We start from the raw sequence: 22,629 nt of genomic DNA on the forward strand, positions 1-22,629 counted from the left end.
AAGGTCCATCAGATCCGGGACAAGTTTTGCGTCCAGGCAGCCACATGATTCATAATGGGCCTTCTCGCTCTCAAGTGCGTCGCTGATTGAATATAAATTGGTCCCAGGTCAGATATAGTCTGGATCTGCGTGATCCACACGGGCTGCTAAATTTGTAAATAAGTCGTAACCGAGACGATGCCGTCAACAGACATGAATGAACAGTTGTTATCAGCAGGTAAGGGAAGACGGTGTAGTATGCGCCCCTCAAGGAAAAATTCAGTGGATTTCGTCGAAACGTCATTTTAACTAGGTTTACAGTGAGGCCGACTTCAGAGATACGTTCCCCGCCAATAAGAAGATTTGTGCCCTCGCTACATTTGAGTCTATTTAATCATCTACCTGGAAGGGAAAGGAAAGGGTGGTAGATATGGGAAGAAATAGGTGTCTCTTAAGGTGAAGATGAATAGAAGCCAAAGTTGAACATTTCAAGAGCACGGATCTAGGGAACCAAGCATCCGTTTAAGCTGAAAACTTACCCGTAACGCTGGTAGATCACCTTTTCGTGGTGCGTTACGGGGTAAGATCTACCATATTGTACTCTAGTTGTATCTGTTCTTGTGAATACTTATAAGTTACGGTCAGAAGAGTATAAGAGAGTAACAAGCCACTAAGACCCACCTGTTTGTCCTAGATGATGAGGAGGTCGAAGTGGAAAAATTGCTCAATCAGCATCTGAGGATGGTTTCAACTCATGAGACAAGTACTTTCCGAGTTCAAGGGTTTATATTTCGAAATGGAGGGAAACGATTCCGAATCAGTGGAGTAGCAGACCTCTTAACTTCTAAAATAAGCTTCTTGTTTCAAAGAATCTAAATGTCTCATGCGATGAAACTTGTTCACAGTTTCAAAAAACGACTTTCAACCTTAGAAGTAGAAGCAATAATTTGATACGCTAGAGTACCGATGCATGGTCAAAATCAGCCTCATTCAATTATCTTAGTGGCCGAACCTGATTAAGGAGCGCGCTTTTGAGAGTTTAATGGTGATAAACTGTTTCCTCCAAAAAGGTATAAATAGCGGTATCTTTTTCTAAAGAGGCTCTATGCAAAATGGTAAAGAATGATATTTGTATAAAAAACGACTACTTCATTAATTCTCAATAGTAATGGAGTAGAACGACATGCATTAAACAAAGGACACGGGTATACCCCAAAAGATCAAAGAAAACTGGTCGCAGTGGTTCGTCCCGAATAGAAATATAGTGAAACCTCCATGAGTCGATATTGAAGGGACTATCAACTCATAGAAATATCGAGTCATGGAACAGAAACCCTTTGGAAAGCTGTTTCTAGGGACCATCATAGTAACCATGAAATTTTGTTCTTAGTATGGTTCCATTAGTCGATATCGAATCATGGAACATCGACTCATGGAGGTATTACTGTAGAAAAAAAAGCTGAAAACTTAATCGATTGGTTACTAGCTGGTGGTGTTTGGTTCTCCAGATCCGTGCTCTTGAAAATTTGAACTTTCAACACAAACAAGAGCTTTCATAGCTGCCTAACTCTCTGAACAGAAGTATATGACTTTTTTCATTACGTGCTGTTGAAGTGCTGATTGCACTCCATACATAAGAACAAATATATCCGCCTGAAAACGGTGCAGTGTCTACCTAGAGAGTAAAACTGATTCAGTGTCAGCCAGTACCAGCCCTGCCTGGGAAAGTAGCCATCAGTGTAACATACTAAGAAAGAACAATGTTGGCATCAACAGAGATATTGCGGTAGCTCTTTTTACCCCGACGGTGCAGTTCACACCTAGTTCCCCTACTGGCTACTGCGAACCCATCGTCCAACGAAGTGATGATTCGATTATCCAATTTATGAGAAGTAGCAATTTGGGGTACGAATGCTGCAGTTGTGTGTCTTACCAAGTGTAAATAAATAGCGGAAACGTTGCCTTCTACACTGGAGCCGACTGCAATTTCGAAGGGCAATCAAATCTACAGAATTCATCGCCTGTGCTAATTGAAAGTACTTCCTAATTGGATTACTTTTGGGATGCTGCTGTCTCCCAACCGTCCAGGAGCGGAAATGCAACTACATTGACGACGAGAGAAGTATGCTGAAAGCTGTTTGCCATGCATATTGTCGTCGTTATAATGTGTTACCACGACAGGAGGGCAATCAAATTTACCCCAACTTCTTCGAAACGTGTTAAGTCAAATGGGATCATAACTGGCCATCGTTTTCAATTTCGCTACAGAGATCTGTATCTATGCGCAAGGTATTTGAATGAACTTCCTCTTTCATGTTTGATACAAAAACAGTACATTCCAATACAAATTTGCATGCCTATTGATCCATTTTGATTTGTCTAAAATCCCAGGCGTTCGAATTTTCATTAAACCCGTTGGCGGAAGTAAAATTTCGTTAGCGGTGGTAGGTAGTTCTTTTTGTGAAAACCTGATGTGTCTTCTATAATATATATGATATATTATATCATGGTTGCTACAAAAAAAAAGGAATAATGAATCACTGAAGTCACAACATTTTACCAAAATGTAGGTGGAAATGGAAAACGGGCAATTCTTCCAAAGGCGTGCTACTATCTAAGTTTGTATCATGATTAAGAAATCAGCAATCATGTCGATGCTTTGGACGAATTTTCAGAGTAACAAATCGAAGCAGCCCTAGCCCACGCACTTTGATTTAGCCTTTGCGTTCTTGTTCTTCTTCTTGGCATTACGTCCTCACTGGGACAGAGCCTGCTTCTCAGCTTAGTGTTCTTATGAGCACTTCCACAGTTATTAACTGAGAACTTTCTTTGCCAAAGTTGCCATTTTCGCATTCGTATATCATATGGCAGGTACGATTATACACTATGCCCAGGGAAGTGGGTCTTCGTAGCCATACGGTTAGTGTCACCAGGCATTTAGCCGCATCGTGCTAAGGAGTGTGGGTTCGATTCCGCCTCAGGCCGAAAAACTTTTGGAGAGAAATGTTTTCACACTGTGCCACTGGGTGTTCCATGCTAATCCGTTATCTAGTGTGGTGCTTCCTTCAAAGGGCAAATAGCCCTCTGGAAGCATGAACGTGTAAGTGTCTGTCCTTAAAAAAAGTCAAGGAAATTTCTATTACGAAAAGATCCTGGACCGACCGGGAATCGAACCCAGACACCTTCAGCATGGCTGTGCTTTGTAGCCGCGCACTCTATTCACTCAGCTGAGGAAGGCCTTTGTGTCCCTGGCTATTTTTACAACCATTTTTTTTTGTGATATTTTGCCTCTAATTTCTTTAATTTTCAGCGGATTTCAATAAAACTTTGAAACGACATCACAACATTGTTCAAGTTTTTTGACCTGTACTGGGAACCAAAGCCGGACGATCGGTTCTATAGTGATATTATAACTTATCATTCTTAGATGATATATTTAACAAATGTTTTCAGTTGGCATATTTTCTTGGCAAATGTAAAAATGCTAAGGTTGTGCCGATTTTTAAACCTGACTAAAATCCTGCAGAAGTAGAGTGTCCATTTTCCGGCCGTTTTGCTCGTCTCGTGATTCGGGACAAAAATCTATGCTTGTCCCGGGAAATCCTGGGATCCCGGGATTTATCAAATTTTCAATAAAACTAGCCATTCGGTTGATATGGAAGTACAAATTTAACAATACAATATTTTTCAATGAAATAAACAGATAATGTAGCTTTTCAAAATAATATGTTAATTATTGTAAATCACATTTCAGAAAAGAATTTCTTATTCTGATGAAATGACTTAACAAAAATCAAAACTAAGCTTGACTAATTACAGGTTTGCTAGGGATTTTTTTCAAATTCTCTATAACACTCATGAATAGAAGTACGATAAAAACTTAAGTCATAATTTTAAAGCAATTTGCTTCAAACGTTTGAAAAGTCATAAAATCTTTAGAACCAAAGCAACGAATAAAGATCATTGAAGGTGTTGTAGATCATGCTAAAAGTCAATTACTGAAAATTATTGACTGAATCGCAAGTCAGTCCCTCCGCCTTTTGGTCAAAATTGAGTTGATATCAGTTTTCATCATATCTTCTAATGTTCTTTCAGCTGCACTAACGAGAAATCACTTTTTGTTCAGTAAAATTAGGAAAAAAAAAACACCAAGTCGAATTGTCCCATAATGAAAATGAACGTATGTCAGTCCCACTGCAGATTTTCGCACTGTGTAACACAAAAATGAATCGTTATTTGGTCATTTTTATACTTTTCTTGGAAAGGTAACGAAGCGAAAAGCAAATTATGAAAGTTTCATTGAGATCGAAACATGTTCCAATCTACTGGAATGTTTTGAATATTTGTATGGAAAACGAGATTTAAAACTTCTCCGACAATTTTCTCAATGCCAGATGGGACTGACTTGCGATTTGCAGCAATTTAGGTGTATTTTAAAATTTATTATCTCAACATACACATACAACAAAAAAGGCCAATGTTGAAAAGAAAAGCATTAAAACTTCGCAACTAGACAAATAAAAATATGCGTTTCTTTTACCATGTAAGAATCTTTTCATGAAAATAATTACCCGTTTCTTTTTTTTCATAAGGCTTTTCTATTTCATCAAATAAGGTTGATCGTGAGGACAAATGTCATTGTTTTGCATTGGAGTTTAGTGGTTTTTATCAAATTCTACGTACATTTCGGGAATCCCGGGATTCCTGGGATGTCAGAAATAAAATCCCGGGAAACGGGAAATCCTGGAATTTGTCAAATCCCGGGATTTTTTGTCCCGGGATATCCCAGGATGGACACTCTATGCAGAAGCTTCTAGCTATCGCCCAATCAGTTTGCTTTCCTCCATCAGTAAACTTTTTGAAATGGTCATTTTGAACAGAATGATGGTCCACATCAACGAAAATTCATTTTTTGCCAATGAACAGTTCAAAATCCGCCATGGAAATTCGACCACTTATCAACTTTTACGTGTAACAAATTTGATCCGTTCCTACAAATCTGAAAGCTATTCTACGGTCTCCTAGACATAGAACAAGCATTCGACAGTATTTGGCATGGAGGCTTGATCGTAAAATCAAAAAACTTCAATGTTCCAACGAATCTATGACAAAAAGTCGAAAGGACAGAAGGTCGAAAGATCAAAGGTCGAAAGGACAAAAGGTCGAAGAACAAAAACGGAGGGACAAAAGGTCGAAAATCTATTTTCAAAGAAGAAAAAAATTCCCACCATGCAAATAATTTTTGACCTGTTGTTCTTTCGACCTTTTGTCTTTTGACATTTTGGCCTTTCGACGTTTTGTCTTTCGACCTTTTGTCCATAAATCTGTTCCAACATACAGTGTTCAAAGTTATCTGTCAAATCGTACACTTCAGGTTAATTATCAGAACTCCAGATCTGAAAGACTTCCTGTAAGAGCTGGTGTTCCCCAAGGCAGCATTTTGGGACCAATATTATACAATATTTTCACATCTGACTTACCTGAGTTACCTCAGGGATGTCAAAAATCTTTGTTTGCGGATGATACAGGCCTCTCCACAAAAGGACGAAGCCTGCGTGTCATCTGTAGTCGATTGCAAAAAAGTTTGGATATTTTTTCTTCATACTTGCAAAAATGGAAGAATTCCTAATGCTTCCAAAACTTAACTAATAATATTCCCACATAAACCAAAAGCTCTTTATTTGAAACCTTCAAGTAGACATGTTGTCACGATGAGAGGGGTTCCAATAAATTGATCAGATGAAGTTAAGTATCTAGGGCTCATGCTAGATAAGAATTTAACTTTCAAAAATCACATTGAGGGCATTCAAGCCAAATGTAAGAAATATGTAAAATGTCTCTATCCCCTTATTAATAGAAAATCAAAACTTTGTCCTAAGAACAAACTTTTGATATTCAAACAAATTTTCAGGCCAGCCATGTTGTATGCTGTACCAAAATAAACTAGTTGTTGTAAAACCAAGAAGAAAGCTCTGCAGAGAATTCAAAATAAAATTTTGAAAATGATTCTGAAGCTTCCTCCCTGGTATAGTACCAATGAGTTATATAGAATATCCAATGTTGAAACATTGGAACAAATGTCAAATAAAATAATTAATATTTTCAGGCAAAAATCGTTACAATCTCCTATTTCGACGATTAATGCGTTATATGTTTAGGTTAAGTTAGGAAAGTAAATTGAAAACGTGTTTTTTTCTCTTATCAGCAGGTAAAATCAACTATCCTGTAAAAAATCTGAACTGCTACGGCAAATGAAATGTAATATGTTGTTAACAAAATGTTAATAATATCTTAAATTTGTTTTACCAAATTAGGATGGTAGTGTTGTCTACACAGATAAAAATATGTTGTAAATTTAAGTTTATTTTCATGCACATATTTGGAGCATCAAAATAAACCTAAATTTCAACGACCAATCCATTATTTTTCAATCGAATTCACTTTAAATTTACACGGTCATGTAATATTCAAGCATTTTTAGTTGAAAATTGAATGTATATTCATTTAATTTTACATGATGCTGTAACAACACACGAATTTGATTTATTTTTACAATAGACTTCAGTTTACATTACATTGAAATTTAAATACTTTTTTCTGTGTAATAACACAGAACACCTAGATATAAGAAATTAATGTAATGTTTGATATGATACTAATGAAGAAATTAAAAAAAAAGAGTTTTATAATATTGAATTCCGTTTGTTTCACCTAGAAAAATAACATACCTTAATGATCACACATAATGATTTGCCACTGCATAGCTCACTTCCACTTCTTGGCAATCCCAATACAAAGAAGAGGAGAAGGTTAGGAGATCTGGCGTCTAAAGAAACGGCACTACCATCACAACATATGCATGCATCTTGGCTTTGCGGACGATATAGACCATGTTGGAATCGATCGCAGTTCAGTGGAGGAGGCCTTCGTACCTCTGAAGGGGGAGACAGCGAGGATTGGTCTGACCATTAATTCTACCAAAACGAAGTACATGGTTGCAGGTGAAGATAGAAGCAGGCGTAGTGAAGTTAATACTGAGGTGGTGTTTGTTTATCTTGGAATACTTGTGACATGTGACAATAACATTTTCCGCGAAGTGAAAAGACGTGTTGCGGCTGCGAGTAGGGTCTTTTACGGACTATGTAAAACCAGTAGGACCTGGCGACCCTGAACGTTCGGAGCAACTGCAGAAATATCGCCCAAGATCGACAAATATAGAGCTCTACAATACGCCCGGCAATGGTGTGACGCTACGCTACAACGCAGCTCTAATACGCTACAGCCATCAAGGTACGAGATAGGTATTCTAGGAATTCTGATTAATAATTGACATATCCATTGGCAAAAATTTCATGTGGGCAATTTCACATTAATATTCAATTTCCATTAACAGGCTGCACGAAACCTTTCGCTAGCCCCGGTGTACCTTATAAAAACTGGCATACATTTTTGTATATTTATTTTAATTATCATAAGTTGTAAAAAAAACAAAAAAAGAGCCCCACACCTAAAAATGTGAGGTAATTGAAACAGTTGCTAAAGTTTAACAGGGAAGATAAGTAGCTTTCTGCGTGTTCATCAGATCAAATATTTCATCTGCCAGATATCATGCTTATCACAACAAACAAATATACACAAGCCGTGATAACCTTGAGGTCAACATCAAATGGGAGACATAATGCTCATTGGTTTCGTATATAAATAGGCAGACAATTATAGTTTATTTATTCACGCTCATTTTGTTCCTTCATCAATACAGTCAGTTCTGTGCGCTCAACGCCGTTTTTGGTCAATGGGTTCGCTTCTTCCGCTTCCGATATATCTTGCTGATCTGCGTCACTGGATTTGTGCTCTTTGTCATCAAATATTTTGAAATTTTTAGAATACCACCAGGTTCCAACGTCGAAGCAGGTGCCCACTATGACCAGGGCAGCTGATGTGTAGTTCATAGATGTCCTCAGAGATTGTCCATCGTACAGCCAACAGTTCCCTTGTTTAGAACACGTTCGTCCCCATAGAACACATGTTCGATCGATAATCATTCCGAAGATTATAGGGGCGGGCAGGAACGAAAATAATGTATTAATGGCCATTGAAAATCCTAGCGAGATTGCTTTGTCTCGTTCTTCAACGCAACGCAGGCCAACCAAAAAATTGGCAGCCGATTCCGTACCACCAATGAATTTATTCAAGCATACCATCACCAAGAATAGGTAGAAAGGGGTCATGCAGTCAACTGGACAGCTTCCTGAAATTGCACCTCCTAATAGAGTTGTTGGGTCTGATGCTGTGGCGTTCTCAAACTGCATAGATGACGAGAAGGCGTATGAGGAATTCAGGGAGCCTTGAATACACGAACACTCTGAGTAAAGCTGCAAAGGATAATGAATACATATGACGCGGAAGATGAATAAAGATAAAAGATATTTACGATCGTGCCATTGAGTTGTTTAATTTGTTCTTTACAACCAGCATGACATGGTGACAGATAAGTGTTTCCGTCGCTTCCACATATTGGAGCATACTTGATGAAGTCGCAATTGCAGCCGGCATTGCAACTGACATCTTGAGAGCTGAAATATTATGGTGTTAGTACGAAGTAAAAAATGCTAACTAAAGTTACGTACTTGCTTACAATCGATGAATTGTTGATTTCATTGCATCCAAAAACGGCGTACATTACTATGAGCCCTGCAGAGCAAATACTGGTAAAAATATTCCATCCCGTTAACTGCCTAGACGTTGGCTTGATCTTTTGAATCACTGCTCCTGCTATCAAAATTCCCAAAGCGGAAAAGACCAGTGATGTACTTCCAGTTACCATGCTGAAATATGGAAGGTTAGAATTAGTTCGATTACATAAAAACGCGACGCGAGACGGAACACAACACATGTTGTTCTTGTTATTTGTAAGAACAACATGTGTTGTGTTCCGTCTCGCGTCGCGTTTTTATGTGATCGTAGTGGAAGTTCTTACGTTAGCACACCCAAAAAATGGAATGTAGAATTAGTTCCTAATGGAGTGGTAGAATTAAGACAAACTTACTTTGCTTGCGACGGCGTCAGCCGGTACTGAATTTCAATGTACTTGGCTTGGAACAGAAAATATGGCATGTATCCAAAAAAGTAGAAAATGCTCGCCGTATTATTGAACACGTATGCTTTGTTAGTAATCAATCGCTTCACCGTAAGTAAAAGATCCGAGAAAGACGTTTCGGTTTCAGGCTCTTCAACGGTTGCTCCACTAAGCCGACTAGCTTGTCGTGATAATGACTTTCTCTCAGCAGCTCGTGGAAGAATCTTTGGAAATCCAGCTGAAACATTTCAAACTTTTATAAACTGGAAATATGTGAGAGATAAATATTTCATACCGAAAATAGGAGCCACCAAAAACAGCGAAACACCGAGAGCAATCCATCCCGTCCACCACGCACCAATCCATCGGGGGTCCGATGACCCATAGCCTGGATCAACACCCGGGAAGACGAAGTACTTCAGACATAAGGCAGCCATAGAATAGCCCAGCATCGGTCCTAATCTCCTTCCGAACGCAGACAAACTGGACAAAAATGGTACTTTTTCTTTGCGAACATTATCGTCCAGATAAGTCAATCCCAGCGTGAAATACAATGAACTACCAATTCCGGAAAGGAAACTTCCCAAAAACAGAAGTAGTTGTGGGCGCAGGTTCCCCATATCAGTTGAGCAATCTGGTGGTGCGCGATCCACTCTGCACAAGTTGTCTGTCATTCTCGATGCCCCCGTCGTAACATTTCCTACATTTTGCATCAGTTCATCCACATTGGGCCCGAACAGAAAGTGCGGCAAAGCATTCACGAAGCATGATAGTCCCATGCTTGTAATACCCATCGCAATCCACAGAGGTTTCCTTTTGTTTGACGCATAATACGACAGGAACAAAGATGACAGTACGAATGAAAGATCCGACCCTGCCGTGATGATTCCAGCATTTTTCGATGAAATCTGTATACTTTTCTCAACTGTTGTTAACGTTCCGTAGAAGTATGCCGTCGTGGAACCAAACAAACATCCAACTATACCGAATAAGAACACGTACAGCTTCTTACTGGCCAGTCTTTGCCAGAACCGTCCCCGACAAACCCAAAACCCGCACTGCACGTCACGTTCACTGTACTCAGAAATTGATCGTTCTAGCGGGACCCTCTTCGGATTTTCCTCAGCCTGGTCTATCCCAGCATCCAGTATTCCACTGCCAAACATTCTGTCAAAATTTTTGATTCTCTAGCAACCAAACAACTCAAGAGTTCACCTCCACATTCAGCGCCATCAGAAGTCGAACTGATCCTGAGATCTTCACTCCAGACAGGTGAAGATCATTACCATCCCTTTATCAGCAGCTCACTATCTCGGAGCTATCACAGTACGGGTGCATAAATCTTGATAGTGACTTGTGCAATCTTATGGGTGCTCTGGAGAGAATCTGTTAATCGGATTGTCATGGCACATCCGCACAGTAGGTAGAATGGATTTACACTTTGATAGCACATCTGGTAGTGGTAGGTATTCGGTGGCAAGATCTGGCGATGTTGGAAAATCAACAGGAAAAAGGAATAAGTCTAGGTTGCGAAATGAATCAGCAAACATGAGGAGGGAAAACCGAATTCACGTGTATGCTACAGTAGTGGTAAGTAGATAACGATAGAACTGATAAGTAGATATAGTTCAGGTAAATCTTTGCAATCTTGATTCTTCGACAAGTCATTGTCCTGCTTATATATATGTTTGGCAAAGTAGTTTCTCACCCAAGTCATTCAAACAAGCAATATCACACCCTTTTGTCAAGAAATCGCGACGTTCATTAATTCTCTCATTTATCTAGTTAACATCAAAACTGATAACACAAAATCAACAATTTCTCGCCATATTGCTCGATTCGCAGTCGGCTCCCTCAATCCTGGCATAGTGGCGCATGTCTGGATCAAACCCAGTCAGCATCTTGGTTGGTATAGCTTTTGTTATACCAAACAATTTTCTATGAATGAATTTACTAGTATAGAGTGCGTGAAAAAGCTATACACTAGACTGATGCAAACTTTGAAGTTTTTGCTCCCCTATGCCTAAACGATGTCAATTATGATAAAAATCATTCTCCCAAAATATTAAGTGATTTGGAAGAAATTTGGTTGTGCACACGCCAATTGAAGTTTCTTTGGAAATTACTATGGAAAAGGCGAACCTTTTGTGTTCTGTTCTCTAACTGCTCGTAAGAATATTCTATGGAAAAGTGAACATATTCTTCTCATGTGAAATCTTCCCAGCTACAACTTTGCCGAAGATCACATTTTGAATGGAAGTAAGGGTAATTTGCTATCATTGATAACAAAGTCTAAATCATGCTGAGATGATCATTCAATTACTTTCAGAGCAACACTGCTTTTTTGCTGTGGAACATAGTAGCCTGGATTACTTTGATCTATTCTTCCCGCCAGGAGCACCACTGTTGCCTGCCGAGCAGTTGGATAAGCATGCAAAATGCAAACCCACTTTATGATTATGAATAGCAATTTATCCTGACGTCCAATCAAAATATGGTCTTCGGCAAAGTTGTAGCTGAAAGGATTTCACATGAGAAGAGTTGGTTCACTATGACAAACATATAGAGGGCTGAACACAAAAGGTTGGCGTTTTCCATAGTAATCTCCATATAAACTTCAAATGGCGTGTGCACAGTCAAATTTCTTCCGAATCATTTCAAACTTTGGGAGTTTGCTATTTACTATAAGAAAAATTGTTTAAGCATAAGGGAGCTAAAATCTCAAAATTTGCTTCACTCTACTATACACCTACCAAAGTGGTGGCCATATAATCACTTCGCACAACTTTTTTTTTTCTTTCTGTCATCAGAAATGCGATTCTACAAAATTTTGATGAAAATAAAAAAAAAGTAATCTCACCCAGCCTTGAACATGGGACAGGAATTTTTAAAGCAATATTAGAATACCGTACTTCTAATCTATTTCAATTCTATTGATCGCTGGCCGACAAGGAAAACTAGGTAACATGAAGCGAAGGACAACGAGGATCATAATTTGGACTTAACGATAATATTTCTCCAGAAATTCATCGTGAAAAAGTTTCTGGAGCTCCTTCTGGAATACCTCCAGGAGTAGCAACAGGAATTTATTTAACGGTTTTTCTATGAGTTTTGTATGGAATTTCACTGGAATTCTTCACTTCAGATGTCTTTAAGAAACTACTTCTGTTATTCCATCAGGAGTGTATTCTGTAAATGCTTCTGGAATTCCTTCAAGAAATATTTCTGCAAGTTCTCCTAGATGCACTAGAGTTTCTTCTAGAATTTATGAAGGACTTATTTCTCCTGAAATAACTTTTTGTAAATTTTCCTGGAGTTTCTCCAGGATTTCATTCTGAGCGTCCTCAAGCAGTTTCTTCTGGTATCTGTTTCTAGAGTTCCTTGTACGCTTCAGTCGTCGCGCTGTTGTATTTTGTACAACAGTGGTGAATTAACCTCGCATATCTTACACAGCATCAGCGTGGTGGTTCTGACGGTGGCAAAACGTGCGACGACTGAAGGGTTAACAGTTGCTTATGAAATTTCCCTAGAAGTGGCTTCAGATATTTTTTTCTGTAGGTGTTGGCTTCTGTAATTACTGGAGGTGTTGCCTCCATCATTTCCTTGTAAAGTTGCTTTTGAAATTTCCCAGGAATTCTTCTGTGATTTCTTCTGGATATTTATCTGAAATACGTTCTAGAGTTTTAAGAGGAGTTGTTTCTGAAGTTGCTCAATGAGTTTTCTTAGATTAATAAAATCTCTCGCTCTCTACAGGATTTTTTTTTTGAAATTTCTTCAGAAGTTTCTACTGGAAATCCTTCAGGAGTTGTTATTAGAATTCCTCTGGCTGTTGCATCTGAAACTGCTTTAAGAATTCCTTCTGAAATTCCTCCAATGAGATATTTTTGGTTTCTATTTTCTGATTTCCCTATAGGACTGGCACTAGAATTTAATCAAGTTTCTACTGTAATTCATATGCGAGCTCCTACTGGGTTTCTAATGATGGTTCCTATTGGAATTCTTTGAGGTGCTATTTTTGGGTATGCTTCAGAAGTTTCTCTGGAATTCCTCCAGTTTCTAGAAAATCCTAAAAAAATTCTTTTGGAATTCATCAAGAAACTGCTTTTAGAATTTCTAGAAGAATTCCTCTGGAAGTTGCTTCTGGAATTTCTTCCGAATTCCTCCTTGTATTCTTCCGGGAATACAATTCCTAAAAGAGTTGCTTCTAGAAGTCCTCCGTGAATGAATTCAGGAGTTGCATCATTCTATAGTTTTAAGTGGAATGGTATAAAATGTTGAAATTTAGCGTGACATAATTTGTGTACTATCCCATATAGTTGATTCTGAAATTGCTTCACGAGCTCATTATAAAATTTTTTAAGGTACTCTGGGAATTCCGCCTAGAGTTGTTTGCTTCTAGAATTCTGTGGAGATCTGTTTTGCAATTCCTCAAGATTTGCATCTGGACATTCTTTCGGAATTTATTTTTCAGGATTTCCTACTGGAACTCTACCGGGAATTCTTTTTGGAATTCCTTCGAGAGTTCCCACTGAAATTTCTCCGCCAGATGCTTCTGCAATTCCTTAAGTAGTGAACTGAACTGGAGTTTCTCAACGAATTGCTTTTGGATATGCTCTCGGAGTTGTTTCTAGAGTTTTTGAAGAGTTCCTACTGGAATTATTCATGGAACTGTTCTGGGGATTCCTTCATACGATCCTTATGGAGTTTTTCGAGAAGTTGCTTCTGGATATCCTCTGGAGTTAGTTCTGATTCTTCCGGTGTTGCCCCACGAAGTCGCATCGAATTTTTTTTTCACGGGGTTGCTCTTGGGATTCTTTCAAGAGCTTCTTCTGGAACTCTCTTGTGGATCGCTCCAGGAATCTCTGGAATAGTATCTAATCAGTTCGTCCATTCCTTTTTATGGATTGGCGCTTGAAATCTTTCATTTTTCAGGATTCCGCTCATGTTTTTAACTCATTATTCCAGGGATGTACTAAAGAAGTTTTTAAGAAGTTGACAGATAATCCCACCTAACATTTTTCTAGGCGTCATTTAGATTTGTACTGGGATTTATCTAGAAGCCTCATTCACCACAAAAAGCTCGATTCGGTTAAGTTCTGTATCTTCTCGAACCATTTAAATATCAAAAATGTATGTTTAGACCTTGGTTTTAACTAATCATTTGTCGTCAAACATATTGGTTGCGTGTTGATTCTCCGTTTTGCGTACGTGTAGTACAAATCGGATCAAACGGATTGAAAACCGCAAATGAAAACGCAACAGATCCATTGTACTTCGGCCTTTATAAGACCACTGGGAATCTTTAAAATTGGATGGCCTTGGCTATTTCCACAGATTTCTATACCAGTGGAGTAACATTTATAAAATATAAGATTGACATGTTTTATTTTTGATTTTTGACATCACTTTTACTAAAGTCAGCAACATTTAATTGGTTTCGATCTAGAAACTACGGTATATAGTTATGTACGAATCATTGTTACTTTCTTGTAAATTCTCGTCGCTATGCGCATATGTCAGCAATCCCAGTAAGCGCATACCCAACCGACCATCACGTGGAGACAGTGAGCATCGAGTTACCAGCAGACGACAAGGTGTGCACTGTGCAGACATAGCAACTTACATTCGGCTATCATAAATGCATCAGCCAGGAGCAAACCGAAGAGTCAGCAGTTGATCGCCCAGCAACGGAAGCCAACGGCCAACACTTCGACACGACGCACCCGGACCAGATGAGGTAGCAGTTTCCAGGTCAGTCAGTTAGGACCTAGAAAGTTTTTAGTCAGGGAACAGTCAGTCAGTTCTAGTTTCGATTAAAATGAATAAGGTTCTTCTTAAAGTACAGTGAATAAGTGAATAAAGGGTAAAACACTCAAGAACAATCTTCTTTAAAAACTCAGTAATGATAACCCATCCATAAGTATATATTACTTACTTTAGATGATCTCCTTGGAATCTCTAAGGATTTGATCGCTTTATTTGAAAAGAACGTTCATTACTATTCACTTAATTTTACGTAACCATACAGTTTTTGACATGTTATGTCGTTGGTTGTAAAAATGTTGTAATTATAATATCTTGCATACAGTATTTCTGGTTTTTCAAATCAATTCATTAACTAATTCGGAATAAATGAGTCATCGCTATTGACGATTCAGATCAACAATAAATCAATTTAAGATATAGAATTGAGAAATTCAGAATTTTTAATAGAGTCAACAATGTTTCGTATGCAGTTTTGATTGCAAAATGAAAAAGACCCTGATTATTCAGCACACATTGATAGATTCATAAAAAAAACAAACCAATAAGTCTATAATGTAGCCTACCGAAAGTCTATCAAAATATATTAAACAGTTTTCAATTAAAATTGCAGTTAATTTTGTATAAACATGGGAAAGTTCACTTCCTATACGTGGCCCTTAAGGTGAAATAGTTTGGAATCAACTTCTAAGATTGCACTCAAACATCAAAGGCATAAATCTCGCATAATTTGTGATCTCGCTCTAAAAACCATTGATAACCGAGTACAAACGAATGGTCCATCCATTTGCTTAATAACAAGGAGTTACACACTCGGTTACCAATGGCTTTTAGGGCGAGATCACAGGTTATGCGTGCACTTTTTATTTTGGCTTTGTGCACTAGCAGACATCTTAAAACAACAAGATCAGAAACGTTTTTCAACTATTTCTCCAGTGTAGTGCCTTTGAAAACGTGAGTAGGGGCACAAGTCGGCCATTGTGCCGGCCATCTTTGGATTCCGAGACGTTTCACCTTAAAGGAGTGGAAGTATTTTGTTTGCTAGTAGCCATACTAGCTGTTGGAATACCACGAAGAGAAGTTTACAGTTCAGTCACCCCACAGTTACGGATCAACTAAGGGTCATTTTTCTAAACAAAGTATGATTAAAAAATATGGCGACGATGTACAAAACAAAATTACCTCCCTGGCGCTGCAGGTTATTTAGGAAAAAGTGTCGATTTCGATAGAAATTTCGAACGATGTCCACCCCACAGATGTGGATCAGAGAGAGAGAGAGGAGGATCCCTATTATGGATCAAATCGACTCATATTATGGATCAAAACACTATAACAGCAATTTACCTGCGAAGTAAACGAATGGTGTGCTTGTGAAAGCATATGTTTTGGCGTTTGTTTCGGAATCGCCTTATCTTTGATTCATAAGTGTGGTATGGTTTTCAATGCCCCACAGTTATGAATCAACGCTTCTGAACAAACGGTTGGCATTTTATTTCCTATGGACGGAAAAAATATGCTGAAGCATATTATAATTGCTTGCGATGCTGTCAAGATGTATGGTTCACGTAGGTAAAATATGTTCTGTGTAATTGCAACTCTATTTGGTGAGATATACCCGTTTTAATCCAACTCTGATCCATATCTGTGTGCTATCCATAGCTGTGGGGTGACTGTATATTCAAAATTAATTCTGGAGAATGAAGCCTCCTATATCAGGGACTCATTAATTACAAAGAATACTCGATGTTGAAGCATTTAAGCAACGGTCAAGTACATTTATCAATTATTTAAGGCGAAAGTCGGTGCAATTTTCCATTGCAACGATAAGTGCTTTGTATGTTTATAAGCTATCCTTTGCTTACAACCAAAACATCAGAAAGCTTCCTTCCAAAAGCTTGTAGAATGAAAAAAGCAATCACGTTCACAAATTGGTACCTAAATAATATGGATATAACTATCGTAACCTTCTGTTACGATAATATATGATTTATACAAACAAGGCTTTGGGAAGTTTTTTTTTTTTTGAAAATTGAACATAATTTAATTATGGATTTCAAATACATTTTAATAAATTATAGCTTATAAATGTCGCTCAAGCTACTTCGAGTTTAGACGCTTTTAAAACAAAAAAAAAATGAGTAAATATGTCTTGGCCGATGAGTAAATCAATATGCGTGTAGGATTATTGCATGCAATACTAGTATGGAATTTTTACGAAAGCTTTGTACATTGCACTACTGTCCACTAGATGTTTTCAACTGTGGGTTGCATGCAAGGAGCCGTTCGCCTTTGCCTGCATGCGAGTAAATACACTCTTAAAAATTCTATTCAGAGATAGCCGTTTTTTGCACGCTAAGAAAATGTCACTTACAGTTGAGAATTAATTTATAATCGAGCAAGAGTTGAGTTGCTCATAATTTATGCTTTACACAGCTATCGTGATGCTATCATTCACCGTGCTTTTAGACAAAATTTACACTACAAAAATTGGATTAATTATCCAAATAATTTGTCGCGAACGATTACCTCTTATATTTCCATATCCTCCTCGTCCATTACGATTATTACCGCGCTGATTCACCCTGGAATGCAGTTTGAGTTGAAGGCCTGACGATTTCCTCGGAACTATGTGCGATCTTGAGAAACCGCCGATAATGTCATGGTCTCACTACGGTTCCGAGTTCTTTGAAACTCTTCTTCATTCGTCTTCTCAATTTCGTGGTCGCGTACAAGATCAATAAGGTCTTTCAAGGAACCTTGTTTTGACGAGTTGTGGTACGCTAGTTTCCGGACTTTTGCATCATTCGCACCTTTTGAGATAACTCTTACCGCGGTCTCCATTTCTTGATCTGGCTCTTAATTACACAGCTACACGACGCATGAAATTAATACTGCTTTTGGTATCTGATTGGCCCATCATCATTAGTTTCCCTCGCTGTTACAGTGTGTAGTTCGTGGATCCGAAATACCCATTCAGTCAAGCCATTGCGTTGGAAAACGGTTCTCTCTGTTCATCAGGCATTCCTGCAGATGATGATGTGGCTTGGAAGATCTCACGTAGCTTCGGTCCGGATTTTATCTTAAATACGCCGAATTTTGTGTGTTCATCGACAGCATTGGACAGCCACAAGAGGCGATGGTAGGTGTAAGGTGTACGCTTGAGTCTATGGATCGGAAGGTTGCGGTATCGAATCCAGTTATCGACTTTTTCGGCGAATGTGGTAGAGTGAACACCACTAGCAGCAGACCAGCAGAAGTAAGCAAGCCGCAACCACCGTTGAAGAGTTCGGTTGGATGTTCCGCTTGCAGCACCGATTTTACGACGGTCTCATCTACCTCGCTTATCGGCTTCGGACGGGAACCAGCTGCAACCATCAGTGTTGGTTGTTCCGCTTGCATCCAGTTTCCAAGGTAAACTCTCCGGAACTACCGTTGATTGTTTCTAAGATGGCGGGCCAACAGTGGAAAACAGAGAATGCGACGGGTCGCGACAGATACCACTACAAATCTTTACATCCCGACCATTGAGATAGGGAGTGATCGAGACTAGTTTTTCAACGAATAGGGCAAATGTACCATTACTGCCACAACATGATGATAATATTATGAAATATATTATTTTAACGTATAAGTCGTTAGATTTCTAATCCTTCTATCATTCAAATGTATAAAAATCACGATTTATTTTAAATTTCCCTGCAAAAAGCCTTGCAACCATTGATTACTTATGGGATCCTTCACTATGAGTACTGATGCACCACTATAGGTGCAAAGGAGCAAAAATTTCAAGCTAAATAATTGTTTTGAATAGTTTCACGAGTAATTTTCATGAATACTATTCGATTACTAGTATTATTTTCGCATCGTACATCATAGGAAAATATCACATAATCATTTAGATTTTTTTTCTGTGTTAAAATTCACGTTTCTAAAGAAAAAAAAGACAATTTCACATAAATCAAAATGTCTGGGATTCAACCAGTCACCCCCTAGTCCTAATTGCAATACTGAAACAAACTACCAGACAAATTTTCATCCAATTTGGAGAAGATTAGGAGGTGCCTAAAGCCGAATTTGTGTTTTTGGCTTTTTTTATCTTCAAAAAATTCTAACGAGAATTTGGAAAAACGAAAAATAAATACCACTAGTTGAACGTATTATTAGTATTTAACAACTTTAGCGAACACTGTATGCCGATTAGAGATGCACGGTTCCCCGACAGACCGTTATTATGCAAAAAAAAATTGTCCATCAATTCTGAGCACAGGGCTCGATTTCTGAGGTTATTTTGCACCTCTGGACAAATTTTTAAAAAAATCCCTAGGAGGAATCTCGAGAAATCTTGATTTGAAGTTTTAGATCTAAAATTTCAATATAATCCTTGATAAAATTTTGCAATATCACTCAAAAAACCTACAAAAACGCTCAAAAAGTTGGCCAAACTGTTCTCAACAAGTATAAAATTGTTATCGTTGTTATAATTAGACATTAACAACTAACTAAACTTACCAGAGTGGCTCAAGATTATTTTTTTCATAGATTTCTATAGTTTTTATACCTGTATAGTCGATTTAGAGCTAGTATCAATCATTTGTTTCAAATCTGGAATGATTTGGTACAATACACATGAACATACACGAATGTCTTTCACGAGGCCGCTGACCTCCACCTGAATGATGTAACTTTTTCTTCCGGCATTCTCACTAAATGACCAGTTCACTGAAGTTTGCCTATTTTATTCACACAATTGTTTTCGCTCTTATTCTCAAATAAATGTGCTTTTAGAGCCAATAATAAGCGTTTTATACAAGGCAAATTCACAAAGGTGATTCATTTAGGCATGCTTGCATTCATCGTTGTTCTGTTTGCATTTTTATTGAAAACTGATTTAGTTTTCGAAACACTTTTCAGTGTTCTGCGATAAAGGGTCGCGAGGTGTTTTGCCGAAGTTGTTAACGAAATAATTGATCTATGAAATCAGATAAGCCTTTATCAAGCAACAGTGTAGAAATGTTATTTCCCCTTGCAAGTTGGTCCCTAAGCTGGTTACATAATCCATAAAAGGAGATATTCACAGCTAGTACACGTGTGTTATCATTATTATCATACGTCATAAGTGTGTTCAGAATAATAGCAGTGGAAGCCGATTTTCATACAAAATACTCAACTTTGGCATGGTGTTACTTTGTTTCCCTATGAGCAATCGGCTTTAAATTTAGAAAAATTCAAAAACTCAAAATACAGCAGATATATAAATAATGAAAACTACTATTATTTTGAACGATTTCGCCTGGTGCTTAACTTTTTAGCCGGTAGTGTGAAAATTAACAAATTATGTGATAATGAAATTGACTATATTTGTAGTTTACTGCCTAAATTTCATGCCGATTGCTCCTATGGAAAGAAAGTAACAGAATGCCAAATTTGAGCATTTTGTATGGAAATCGGCTTACACTACTATTATTCTGAACACACCTGTACATCTCCATCAAGCACTGCTTCAGCACCAACAAATCTGAACTTCCTTTTTTGTCTACATGCAACCATATACGTTTGGGTAGTGTACATGATATGACAATGAAGTCATCGTCTGCAAAATCAAGGAGTATATGCGAAAAAACGCAATATTGAACAGTAAATTCTGAAACTCATCTCCTTCCATTCCATGTAATTATTCAAAAAAAAAAAAAAATAGGCTCCTCGCCTACAATTCTTACACTTCATTGTATTTGCCAGCCTATCAGCTTTATGTTTTATTTTTAAGCCTTTGATATTACCTGCAGCAGCTAGAATTTCGTTACTGAGTCGATCGTGATCTAGAAATCAATATACAGATTGACGATGAATTCCGAAAAAAAATAAAACAAAGATTGTTGCAGGTATATAGAGTGGAATTCCTGATGATGCTGATCTAAAGTATTAAATACTCATTGAGGATTTGTTTGAAGTTGTTAAAGGCTTTGTTAATTTTCGAACACTTGAGACATATGACAATCATGTTTCCAGTGTAGTTATAATCCTGTTGTGGCTGGAGTATTGAAAAGGATACTAGACTAGAGGAAACTAGACGTAAACATCAAGAGTAGTAAGTAGTAAGTAGTAGAAACAAATTTTTTTAAGCAAAATAAATACGGCTGACTTTGGTGGGCTGGTCACTCAGTGTGAAAGTCGAAAAATAAGCTGTAAATTACTTATATTTAGCATTGCATGTTTCACGTTTATCGAACGTAATATCAATTGTCTATAAGAATTTATTGCTTAGATTTCATTCTATTGAACTAAGCTAACTGGATTAAGCCATGTAAAAACATACTTAAGCCACTCTGGTATGTTAAGTCAGTTTTAAATATTTCTAATTATAACAATGGTAACAGTTATATGCTAGTTGAGAACAGTTTGGCTAACTTTTTGAGCGTTTTTGTAGGTTTTTTTTCAGTTCTACGTCATCATAAAAATATACCGAACTTTCAGCTATTTGCTTGAAACCTTCTGAGGATCAGCAATAATTTTTACTTTTTACTGAACTACGGTAGCTGTCAGACCTAATTTTGCAACATTACCGAACAGGTCTAAAAGTCAGTAAAAACAATTACCGAATATTCAGTAGTTGATGTTTTTTACTGACTTGTCGTCAAAATCAAAACAAGCTGATGTGCATGCGGGAATGTGCCAAACGAGAATCTCCTGCTGTAGAATCATCCGGCGCCAGGAGAACGTCTTTGGCAACCAAACTTTTCCTGCACCTATTTTGCGCTTTCTCGTGGTGGAAAGCAGTCGAAATTTAGTGACAAACTCAACTACTTTAAGCAACCAAAAAAGCTTAACTGTTTACGTTAGTAAATTTGGTTGGTTTTCATACAAGAGGTAAATTCATCTGCTTCATTGAGTTTGCCTCTTGTATGCAAACTAACCAAATAATAATGATTTTGTCACACATTTTTCGATTACTTCCACTTAGATATGAGAATACCGTAGATGTTTATTCTCACGAAAAATGCTTAATAAGGGGCATACCCATGTCGATTGGGTTTGTATTTGTATTGATTTCTGAGAAAAAAAAGAAGCCGGAGAAGCAAAACGTGAAGCATGGGAAACTGGAAAGCCAGTAAAAATGCTCTACAATTTAACTGATTAAGTCAGTTATTTCCATCAATCAAAACATATTTGGTTTATTGGTTTTTTTTCGGTAATCGTAAAAATTTCCGAAAAATCCGTAGTTCCAAAACCCAGTAAAATTTTACTGGGATCGGTAATCTAAATTGGCTGTTTAGCGCAGAATAGTTAAATATATTTTTGCTAAATCTGCTTATTCTGAAGAACCGTCATTGAGTTTTTATATAAGTGTAATAAGTGGCTTTGTTTTGCTAGAAACTTATGAACTTATGTTCATCTAAGATGTCTCTATCCAAACGAGAAAAAATCAGCTTCAAAAAGTTCATATTGACCTTTTTAGTTTATAACCGGGGTGTGCAACCATCAAATGGTTTTTCTGACTCTTATATAACGAAACATTCGAAATTGCTGGTTTTAGTACATTGTTTTTGATAGAAAAAATAAATATGACAAAAGTTGTCCTGCATGGCGTAGCGGACATGACTTACAGTAAAAAGAAGATAAATCCATCTATGGAAACTTTAAAAATATTCCCTGCGTATGCTCATTTTGCATTTTTATAGGCCATTTTGTGTAGTAGTAGCAAACCATATTTTCATATCATACTATGATAAGGTATTGTTCAGTTATTTGGTGATAAAGGAACCACAATTCGCAATTGTTAAGAATGGAGAGGTATCTGAAAAACGTAGCAATAC

At 37.6% G+C, this 22,629-nt stretch overlaps 1 protein-coding gene across 1 annotated transcript; it reads right to left on the reverse strand.

The window, feature by feature from the left end:
• Window positions 1–7,668: 7,668 nt before the first annotated feature.
• On the reverse strand, window positions 7,669–10,330 carry LOC5574116 (solute carrier organic anion transporter family member 5A1). The gene is made up of 5 exons (XM_001661138.2): window positions 9,351–10,330; window positions 9,026–9,293; window positions 8,607–8,804; window positions 8,411–8,552; window positions 7,669–8,351 (listed from the first exon to the last, which is right to left on the reverse strand). The coding sequence occupies exons 1-5, from the start codon at window positions 10,219–10,221 to the stop codon at window positions 7,704–7,706; spliced, it is 2,127 nt and encodes a 708-aa protein (XP_001661188.2). The 5' UTR covers window positions 10,222–10,330; the 3' UTR covers window positions 7,669–7,703.
• Window positions 10,331–22,629: the final 12,299 nt, after the last annotated feature.

Source organism: Aedes aegypti, chromosome 2, assembly GCF_002204515.2.
Source record: "Aedes aegypti strain LVP_AGWG chromosome 2, AaegL5.0 Primary Assembly, whole genome shotgun sequence".
Lineage (NCBI taxonomy): Eukaryota > Metazoa > Arthropoda > Insecta > Diptera > Culicidae > Aedes > Aedes aegypti.